The sequence below is a fragment of the Carex rostrata genome, chromosome 8 (genome assembly GCF_964058835.1).
Source record: "Carex rostrata chromosome 8, lpCarRost1.2, whole genome shotgun sequence".
Lineage (NCBI taxonomy): Eukaryota > Viridiplantae > Streptophyta > Magnoliopsida > Poales > Cyperaceae > Carex > Carex rostrata.
In genome coordinates, this window is record NC_135925.1 from 7,025,124 (window position 1) to 7,036,852 (window position 11,729).

General features: G+C 31.1%; 1 protein-coding gene and 1 long non-coding RNA gene across 2 annotated transcripts; both read left to right on the plus strand.

Moving 5' to 3' along the window:
- The first annotated feature begins 3,560 nt into the window (after window positions 1-3,560).
- LOC144558060 (uncharacterized) lies at window positions 3,561-4,559 on the plus strand. Its single transcript, XM_078306764.1, has one exon. It carries the CDS (start codon window positions 3,561-3,563, stop codon window positions 4,557-4,559), a length of 999 nt encoding a protein of 332 aa, XP_078162890.1.
- A 3,994-nt stretch (window positions 4,560-8,553) lies between these two features.
- Window positions 8,554-10,568, plus strand: LOC144558479 (uncharacterized). The gene is made up of 2 exons (XR_013512924.1): window positions 8,554-8,737; window positions 9,330-10,568. It is a non-coding gene; the product is annotated as an uncharacterized LOC144558479 (long non-coding RNA).
- Window positions 10,569-11,729: the final 1,161 nt, after the last annotated feature.

An 11,729-nucleotide genomic window follows, 5' to 3' on the forward strand; every position in this document is an offset into this window, starting at 1 on the left:
AAAACTTCAATCCATTTTTATTTTAGACAATAACATGACGGATCGTATGCTATTTATAGCACCTAAGTCTTACTCTTTTTTTGTGTACCTAACCCATACCATAAAGAAAAAAGAAAAAATTATGCCTAAAGCCTAATCTGCGATTTATTAAAAATATACGTCGCCCACTGTCTATTTTTTTAACAGGTCTCACCTAGCTCTAGTTGATGTTTGATTAGATGGCCATTTTTATAAAACAATGTACTTCTTCATAGTTATTCTTAAAAAAAACATTTATGACCTTTATAAACTTGTAATTTTTTTCCATTCTTAAATATAAAAAAATTGTACTTCTTATATAATTTTGAGAAATATTGATCACATTTTTATATTTTTGTTATGTCCCATCCATTTTATGGGCTATTTCATTTACTAAGAGATTCACGTGTGTCATGAAATGATACCTATGTAGACTTACTTGTCCATTTTCCATCGTATGGGTTCCACAGTTGGAGCACAACATAAATAGATGTGTCCAGAGAGGAGCACCCAACTGAAAAATACGTGTCAAAAGACACATCTACTTACCTCTAGTGCATTGACACGCGTTTGCCTATGTGTCAAAAGGTCCCAATTCCGAAAGTCCAGGCAATAAGATAATCACACTTGTGTTTTTTTTTTAATTAAATGAAAAAAGAAACAAATATCCCATAATAGTTTTTTTTTTTTTAATGATGAAAGGAGTGGGTGCCTTCTCCCTCCGATTTTCGTATTCATAATCATAACTTATTTTGAAGGAAATTAAATCTATAACATCGAATTTTCAGATCAAATTTCATACCACAAACGCAGAATTATTTTAAGTTCTTGCATGAAGCAAATTCTAAATAATTTAGTGTTCTAGTTTCTACTGAAAATAAGTTCGAAACAATAACAAATTAAATGTATATGTTGAGGATAAATAAATTTTTTGAATGACAGTCAATGAATTCCTTAGAGGACAGTTTTGGTTCATAAAAAAAAAATACATAAACTTAATAAATTTCAACTTATTTTTTTAGACTTCAAGCAACTTTTATTTCTAGTGTAAAATGGCAGGTACAGTCTATATCCCAGAATCATATGTGTCTCTTTGTAAGCTTTCCGAAATAGAGTCATTGATAAAAACTGAAATTTTCTATATCTATTCTTATATTGAACATGTAGATGTTCTGATTCGCGAACGACTATAATTCAAAGATGAAATTTCAGATTAAATATCAACTATCCGATCAAATAGTTTGCCTTTTTTATTATATGCATTTTTTTAATATTTTTTTACATGTAGAAATATAAATTTATTTAGATACGTACTCGTTACATGTACTCGCCACAAGTCTATTTAGTTTCTTGGGTTGTATGGGAAGTAATACGTGATGTGGCAAAATGACTTATTTTGGTCCTTATTTCTTTCCATCTTTTAAATATCATTTAAGAAAAATTTAGATTAATTGATAATTAATTTACATTTGGATCAAATTATGAAAATACCTTTGTTTATTTTTTATTGTTGAATAACTATTTTTTTTCATTAGTCTATTTTTTGTGAGAATTATTTTTTATTCTCTTATAATATGTTTCCGTTGCAATGTATGGACATGATACTACTCACAAGTTGTTTGTTTAAAGTTTAAAAACTCATTTGCATTATTTTTTTAGATTCTTTATGTCTGCATTAATCTATATTGATTAAAATAAATTAATATTCATACAAATTAATTTTCAACAAATTACCTAACTTCTGTTGCAACATTAATTGAACTTTCTTTTTTCGTATAATATCTAGAGGTTTATTTGTTTTAATTGTATTTTGCACAAAATAAGACTTTATTCATAATTATAATGTTACTCAAATAAATTAAAACGAGAGCAGAAGAAACTCTTTGAATTCTTATATTTGAATTGTCCTGCACTAAAAAGAAGAGGTAGCACAGTTGGTTAGAAAAAAAAAATTAAGACCGTTAATTCCTCAAAAATTGAGAATTTGATTTTCCTTGCGAATTTTCAGTTTCTACAAAAGTTTTAAAAAAAAAAAAAAAAATTGTCCTGCACATTCTCTCTCTAAGTCTTATTCAAGGTGTTGTGGCGATAAAGGGGAGATGAGCAATATTCAAAATAATTGTGGGTAAGGGAGAAGGTAAAATAGATATCTTAATAAAGCTATTAATGTAAGAACTGTTATGAATATAATGGATAGTTCATTCTTTTGTAACTCCCAATATTAATCTCCACTACCCCACTACCATTGGAATTTATATCCCACTACTATTTAGAATTCATTTTGTATTTATTATTGTAATGACTTTTCATTTACAATTGGTAGCCTATAAATAGATGCATTGTAATCTTGTATTGTACACATGAGAAATATATGAATAAGAGATAGTCATTATTTACATTCTCTCCATCTTGTTTGTGTTTGTTTATTTTTGCTTTATAACACGTTATCAGCACGAGAGCTCTCCTATTTGAAGGTTTAAGGTAATATTTTTAATATTTAATTATGTTACCTTTTTATATTATATTATGATAATATTATGTTATCTTTTTACATTATTTTGTGTTAAACATAGATTATGTTAATGACATGGCCCGAAGCCATCTGATAATATTATTATGTTAATTTAATGGCTCGAAGCCATATGAATATAAATTATGTTAATGAAATTGGCCCGAAGCCATTTCATCAATTTTATCAATTGACCCGAAGTTCAATTATAGAATTAAATTATTGAAGCCACATGTTAATCATAAATTTATAATTTGTAATCTTTTTTTTTCATAATATACGGTATTAGATTTAACAAAGCTTCATTATAATTAATGATTAAAGTTCCGACACCTTTAAATTTCCCTTTTATTTTAATTAATTTATTTATTTTCTTTTTGTTGATTTGCTCTCTGTATTATACGGATAGTTTGATTTGTATTAAATAATTACATTAAAATATATATATATATGAGTAAGGCTACGCTACTTCGCGAATTAAACGGGCTGTTTTAATTCGCGCTCATATCTCTAGTTTCGAAGTCCAAATAACCGATCCAAACAGTTAGATGTTTAATCTATATTAAAATGTGCTTGGAGACCAAATTTTACATTTTTTGGAATTTTTTTACTATTTATTAAGATGATTTGAAAATCGCTGTTTTTATTAAAATTCTGCACCATTAAAAAACAGCAATTTTCAAACCATCTTAATAAATAGTAAAAAAATTCTAAAAAATGTAAAATTTGGTCTCCAAGCACATTTTAATATAGATTAAACATCTAACGGTTTGGATCGTCTATTTGGATTTTGAAACTAGAGATATGAGCGCGAATTAAAATAAACCGTTTAATTCGCGAAGTAGCGTAGCCTTACTCTATATATATATATATATATATATATATATATATATATATTGATTCGTATAAAACAGAGAGTGTTCAATACAACACTAAAAAAAAAAAAAATTATTAGATCCATTCAATATTAATTTTTGTTTTTATAGTATTGAATATTATTTAACTTACTTAATATTTTTGTGATAGTATCATTATGTTGAACCTTGCCAAACTTGAATTTGTGGCTCTTGACATTACGGAAAAAAATTACTTATCATGGGTGTTAGATGCTGAAATTCATTTAGATGCAAATGGCCTTGGAGAAACAATCAAAGAAAGTAATACCATCTCTAAACAAGATAAGGCCAAAGCTATGATCTTTCTTCGTCACCACCTTCATGAAGGATTGAAAGCTGAATATCTTACGGTAAAAGACCCACTTACTTTATGGAAAAATTTAAAAGAAAGATATGATCACCAGAAAACTGTTATTCTCCCAAAAGCTCGTTATGAATGGATGCATTTGAGATTACAAGATTTTAAAACTGTAAGTGAGTTTAACTCAGCAATGTTTAGAATTAGTTCTCAACTAAAATTATGTGGAGAAAATATTACTGATCAAGATATGTTAGAAAAAACATTCTCCACTTTTCATGCATCCAATATACTCTTACAACAACAATATCGTGAAAAAGGTTTCACGAAATATTCTGAATTGATTTCTTGCCTTCTTGTGACTGAACAAAATAACGAGCTTTTGATGAAAAATCATGAATCCCGTCCAACTGGTTCTGCTTCATTCCCTGAAGTGAATGTAGCAATGCATAACAATTATGGACAATTTCAAGGACGTGGACGTGGCAATGGCCGTGGCCGCGGTCGAGGCCGCGGTCGAGGTTATTATCGTGGTGATCATTCTAAGAACATATCTCTCCACCAGAAGTGGAAAAATAATGAAGAAAAAACTGAGAAAGAAAAAAGTGGGCATAATAAAGAACAAGAGAATTCATGCTATCGTTGTGGTGGTAAAGGTCATTGGTCACGTACCTGTCGTACACCAAAGCATCTTGTTGACCTATATCAAGCATCACTAAAGAATAAGGAGAAAAATATCGAAACGAATTTTGTTTGTGATGACAATTTCGATATTAGCCAACTTGATGTTACTCATTTGGATGTTGCTGATTTCTTTACCGAAGACAATAAAAACTAATCACTTGATTAGTGTTGATAGAATATAAAAATAAATAGATTAATAAATTTTTGTTTTGTTGTTGGATTAGTGATAAAAAAAATAATAATAAAATTTTATTTTTTTGTTGTTTGTTGTTGGAGTATCTCTGTTGTAATTTCTTTTTAAGGAAATACAATTTTATTTAGTCATTTATTGTATCATTGATTAACATTTTTTATATATATTGATTAGTTTTTTTTTTATGTTTCTTTCAAGAATGAATATTTCTTTGGTTAACAGCGACATCAATAATGAAGAGATATGTCTTGTCGAAAGTGCAACAACTCATACCATTCTTAAAGATAAAAAATATTTTTCTTATTTAGTAATGCAAGAAGCCAATGTTAGTACCATTTCGGGTAGTACAAATTTAATAGAAGGCTCCGGAAGAGCTATATTGTTGTTACATGGAGGACCTCAACTTTATATTGATGATGCACTATATTCTTCTAAGTCTCAAAGAAATTTATTAAGTTTTAAGGATATCTGCCGAAATGGATACCATATTGAGACAACTAATGAAGAAAATGTTGAATATCTATATATAACTAGCAAAATCTCAAATAAAAAGTGCATATTGGAAAAATTATCTATGTTTTCCTCCGGTTTATACTACACATATATTAGTTCAATTGAATCACATGTTATTGTAAACCAGAAGTTTACAAATAAGAATATGTTTATAGTTTGGCATGACCGGTTAGGCCATCCCGGATCAATAATGATGCGAAAAATAATAGACAATTCATGTGGACATTCATTGAAAAACCAGAAGATTTTTCAATCTAATGAATTGTCATGCGCTGCGTGTTCTCAAGGAAAGTTGATTATTCGACCATCACCAGTGAAAATAAAAAATGAATCTCTTACATTTCTAGAACGTATACATGGTGATATTTGTGGACCAATACACCCATCATGTGGACCATTTAGATATTTTATGGTTTTAATTGATGCATCAACAAGATGGTCACATGTAAGTTTATTATCAACTCGCAACCTGGCGTTTGCGAGATTACTTGCTCAATTAATCCGATTAAGAGCACATTTTCCTGCTTATCCAATTAAAAAAATACGTCTAGATAATGCTGGTGAATTTACTTCTCAGACATTTAATGATTATTGTATGTCTATTGGAATTGATGTTGAACATCCTGTAGCTCATGTCCATACACAAAATGGACTTGCAGAATCATTTATAAAAAGATTACAATTAATTGCAAGACCATTACTTATGAAATCTAAACTTTCAATATCTTGTTGGGGACATGCTATTTTGCATGCAGCAGCACTAATTCGCATTAGGCCAACTAGCTATAATGAAACTTCCTCTTTACAATTAGTTTTTGGTCACATACCTAATATTTCCCATTTAAGAATTTTTGGATGTGCGGTATATGTTCCAATTGCTCCACCACAACGCACTAAAATGGGACCTCAAAGGAGGTTGGGAATTTATGTTGGATTTGAATCTCCATCTATAATAAAATATTTGGAACCAATGACAGGAGATTTATTCACGGCTAGGTTTGCCGATTGTCATTTTGATGAATCAAAATTTCCAACATTAGGGGGAGAAAATAATCAGCTGGAAAAAAACATTAGTTGGAATGAATTATCATTATCACATTTTGATCCTCTTACTAAAGAAAGTGAACTAAATGTTCAAAAGATAATTCATTTGCAAAGATTAGCTAACCAATTGCCAGACGCATTTACAGACTCAAAGAAAGTGACCAAATCACATGTACCAGCTGCTAATGCTCCAATAAAAGTTGATGTCCCTGTTGGACAAACTAATGAGATTATGACACGCATGAAGCGTGGAAGACCAATTGGTTCCAAAGATAAAAATCCTCGAAAAAGAAAAGGAGCAAAGAATGAAAATGGCCAGGTCGAGGATATGATAGAAAAAATTCCAGAAGAAAATCAAATTATAACTAATATTGGAGTTCCAGCAGAAACTCAAGAATCTAAAATTAGTGAAAATGAAGAGATCTCGATAAACTATATCATGAACGGAATAAGATGGAACCGAGATAAAATTGATATTAATGATATTTTTGCATATAATGTAGCGCTAGATGTAATGAATAATGAGGATCATGAACCAAAATCTATTAATGAATGTCGACAAAGAAATGATTGGCCAAAAATGGAAAAGCGCAATCGAGACAGAATTAAACTCCCTTGAAAAACGAAAAGTTTTTGGACCTGTAGTTCCAATACCTGAAGGCGTAAAACCAGTAGGATACAAATGGGTATTTATGCGAAAGAGAAATGAAAAAGGTGAAATTGTAAGATATAAAGCGCGACTTGTAGCTCAAGGATTTTCGCAAAGACCTGGAATTGATTATGAACAAACATACTCACCTGTGGTGGATGCAACAACTTTTCGGTACTTAATTAGTCTGGCAGTACATGAAGGGCTCGATTTGCGCCTAATGGATGTTGTTACAGCCTATTTATATGGCTCACTTGATAATGATATATATATGAAAATCCCTGAAGGATTTAAGATGCCTGAAGCATGTAATTTGGGTTCTCGAGAACATTATTCAATTAAATTGAATAAATCTTTATATGGATTAAAGCAATCTGGACGCATGTGGTATAACCGTCTCAGTGAATATTTATTGAAACATGGATATAAAAACGATACAATTTGTCCATGTATTTTCATGAAAAGCACTGGAAATGAGTTTGTTATAATTGCAGTTTATGTTGATGATCTAAATAACATTGGAACTCATGAAGAGCTTCAAAAAGCAGTAAATTGTTTAAAGGAAGAATTTGAAATGAAAGATCTTGGAAAGACAAAATTTTGTCTTGGATTGCAAATTGAACATTTAAAAAATGGTATTTTTGTGCATCAAGAAACTTATGTTGAAAGAATGCTAAAAAGGTTTTATATGGATAAATCACATCCGTTGAGCACTCCAATGGTTGTAAGATCATTAGATGTGAATAAAGATCCTTTTAGACCTCGAGAAAACGAAGAAGAACTACTTGGTCCCGAAGTACCATATCTAAGTGCTATAGGAGCACTTATGTATCTTGCTGGGCATACAAGACCAGATATATCATTTGCTGTAAATTTATTAGCAAGGTATAGTTCTTCTCCTACGCGAAGGCATTGTAATGGAATTAAACATATACTTCGCTACCTCCGAGGTACAATGGATATGGGTTTGTTCTTTTCAAAGGTATCCAAATTAGAATTAATTGGTTATGCGGATGCTGGATATTTATCTGATCCTCATAATGACCGATATCAAACGGGCTATTTATTTACATGTGGTGGAACAGCTATATCATGGCGATCTGTGAAACAAACTATAACAGCCACATCTTCTAATCATGCAGAAATTTTAGCAATACATGAAGCAAGCCGAGAATGTGTTTGGTTAATGTTACGTTAAGAAAATTTTTATAATAGAAAAATAATAATAATAATGAGAATGTTTAAAACATAATAAAAAAAATATATATATATATTTTGTTGTTGAACTAGGAGTTGAAGATTAAAACAATTATAACATAACATTAGTCTGAAATTTCGAAACAGTCAGACTTAATCAAATCTTGAAATTTATACCTTACATAAATTAAAGATTTATTAAGAAATATGGAGATTTTTGTATACATATCTATATATGTATATTCTTCTTTTAGTAATATCAAACAAGTGGAGGGTCTATTTTGAAAAATGTCCAAAATGCATGTAAACAATTCAACCCTCTCTCTCCCTTCATTGCTCCCTTGTGTGTTTGCTGCCAAAAGAAAGAGAAGGAGAGATCATCTCTTCTCTCTCAAAAATCCACCAAGAAACCTTGAGAAATTGAAGAAAAGAATGGAAATTGTTGAGAATCTCTCATTCTAGTGGCCATTTAGCTTCCCCATTGGTACTCCCTTTCTCTCCTCTCTCATCAAAAATCTGAATTTTATCTCTATTGCTAGGGTTTTGCTCAAATCTGAAATGTTTGTATAAATGATGAGTAATCTATCTCCATTATGCTTCTAGGTTGTTAATTTAGTGATTCTCTTCTCAATTCTATCTTAATCTTGATTTTCTATCTAGGGTTTGGTTCAAATCCGAAAATTAGAGAAATATTTTGATTTGTCTAGTCTAATCCAACAAACAAAGGTGTTGATTGGTAAGTTCTTCTCTCACTCTCTTAATATCTGAAATTAATTTGGTGTTGATCTCTTTTCTTTGTTCCCTCTTTTGTGTATGGTGATAGGTAAACAAAGTCATAATATTTTTGAGGAAGTGCTAATATTGTCTCTGAAAGGCTTAATATTTATTGAGTATGGTGATAATTAAACAAAGTTATAATATTTTTGAGGAAGTGCTAATATTGTCTCCGAAAGGCTTAGTATTTATTGAGTATGGTGATAATTAAACAAAGTCATAATATTTTTGAGGAAGTGCTAATATTGTCTCCGAAAGGCTTAATATTTATTGAGTATGGTGATAATTAAACAAAGTCATAATATTTTTGAGGAAGTGCTAATATTGTCTCCGAAAGGCTTAATATTTATTGTGTATGGTGATAATTAAACAAAGTCATAATATTTTGATGAAGTGCTAATATTGTCTCCGAAAGGCTTAATATTTATTGAGAAAGGCTTGATCACTTATTCCAAAATGGATTATCTTAAGGAAAGTATATAGAAAATAATATCACTCAAGTAAGCATATCAATCGTCGAACAAATATTGAATTAAGTATATATGTTAATATAGGTGTAGGCTCGGTTGAGCAAGATTTTGCGGGATCTTTCGAGACGTCCGAACTATAAGTGCGAGATACGCTTTTCATAACCAGGTGCGGGGTTTCTGGACTTGTTTGATATTTTATATTCAGAATTAAACTGTGTTTCGATTGACATGTTGATTATTGATTGAATTGCATTATCGGATTGTGTTGCATATGCATTGCATTGCCCAAATAAGTGAAACTTGAATTGTTTTATCTGATTGATTTGCATGCTGGTATGGTTATTAATTGTGTTGATCTGAATGATCTGATTTTGGAATTAAAGTCACCGTGCTTCATATCACCATTGGTTGGTGGATATGGTATTATTGTTATCCACCGTGATGACGTTACCCAGGGGGTGAAATCAGATTTGTCAAAGTCTCTGCAGAGACTTTGATGCCCAGTGTTCTAAAGCTTTAGATCGTCTGGCCCTCGGCAGTTCCCAGTACCGGTTGGGACGAGGGGTAAGTGACTTTGTATTATGATTGTGGTTATATGTGACTTGTGCATCAGAGGCATTACCCAGGGGGTAATGCATTTGGATGGTCAATTTGCTTTATATGGATTTTCTGGATGTGAATTGAAACCAGACTTTTAATTAAACGGTTAGGCCTGTAACTACAGATGAGTGTCATGAGAAAAGGTTTTACCTGGCGCAGCCGTCTGTAGGTGTCTGTAACCCTACAGATGAGAGGGAACGAATTGGGGTCCAGATTGGTGGAACATTTGTAGTTACTACCAGATATTCTGAAACCGAGTTAAACCAAATATTGTGTGATTGAATTTCATCTTGACAATTCTGAATTGTGATTTCATTTGGATGTATGTTGTTGGATTTATGCATTCTTGTTTATATATGGTTATAAACTGATAGGAGCTTTATTTGTGTTTTATTTTTGAATATAATCTGTGATTGCAAGTCCAGGAACGATTTGTGGCAATTTATCGCACTGAGAATTTATTTCTCATCCCCTCTTTTGGGTAAATTTTTCAGGTGCTGGTTCGGCTGATCCGGGAGAGGCACGAGGTCGGTAGGCCCTGGTTTCACCGCTGCCTAGCTTGTCTGGTATTGTGACATTAGAGATTATGTATATAGTTATGTTTTGGTTATATATATATATTCTCTATGTCATTTTGTGATGCGTATCCATCGAGATACGGGTTTTGTATACTGTAACCTGACCAGCTGGGATTTGTGATCTGTTTATGTTATTTATTGGTTTTGTTTGCGCGTTATGTTTTACTTTCTATCATATCGTAATTGCCTAGTAGGTATACGGGCAACCGTATGCCTACGGCAGGAGCATCTGTCACGCCTCGTGGGCCTCGGGGTGTGACAGTTAAGATCTGTGATTCAGCACATTCATCAAACATGTGGCTTGTCTTCTGAAAAAATGATCCCGACGATCATATATGAAGATAATACTGCATGTATTGCTCAATTAAAGGAATGATACATTAAAGGAGATAGAACAAAACATATTTCACCAAAATTCTTTTTCACACATGATCTCCAAAAGGAAAATACTATTAATGTTCAGCAAATCCGTTCAAGTGAAAATCTAGCAGATTTATTCACTAAGGCGCTTCCTACTACAATATTTGAAAAACTAGTTCATAATATTGGAGTTCGCCGACTTAAAGATTTTGTCATGAGGGGGAGTTAATACGCATTAAAAGAATAATGTACTCTTTTTCCTTCACTAGGTTTTTATCCCATAGGGTTTTTCCTAGTAAGGTTTTAATGAGGCATATTCTTATATAATGGACATCCAAGGGGGAGTGTTATGAATATAATGGATGGTTCATTCTTTTGTAACTCCCAATATTAATCTCCACTACCCCACTACCATTGGAATTTATATCCCACTACTATTTAGAATTTATTTTGTATTTATTATTGTAATGACTTTTCATTTACAATTGGTAGCTTATAAATAGAGGCATTGTAATCTTGTATTGTACACATGAGAAATATATGAATAAGAGATAGCCATTATTTACATTCTCTCCATCTTGTTTGTGTTTGTTTATTTTTGCTTTATAACATAACATTTAGTCCAGTGTAAACATAATAATTTCGATATAAATTGCAATTTTAAAATCTAAAAGAAACGAAATTATTTTTAAATATTAAATAGTATGGTCTTTAATTTTTAGTTTTTTACTAAAAAAAAATAAAACCACTAAGGTGATCAAATAGTTATGTCAAACATAGAAACCTCAGAACCCAATGGAATCAACGGTTTTGATTGAAAATATCTTTAAAAAAAATAAAATAAACGAACTCTACAACATTAGCACATTAACTCAAACAATTATGACCTTTATTTGTTCAGATCTAGATTCAAACATGTCTCCAACTAGGGCTGGCAAAAAAATTC

Excerpts from the sequence above, each read along its gene's own strand:
- LOC144558060 (XM_078306764.1), top strand. The coding sequence starts at position 3,561 with ATGTTGAACCTTGCCAAACTTGAATTTGTGGCTCTTGACATTACGGAA.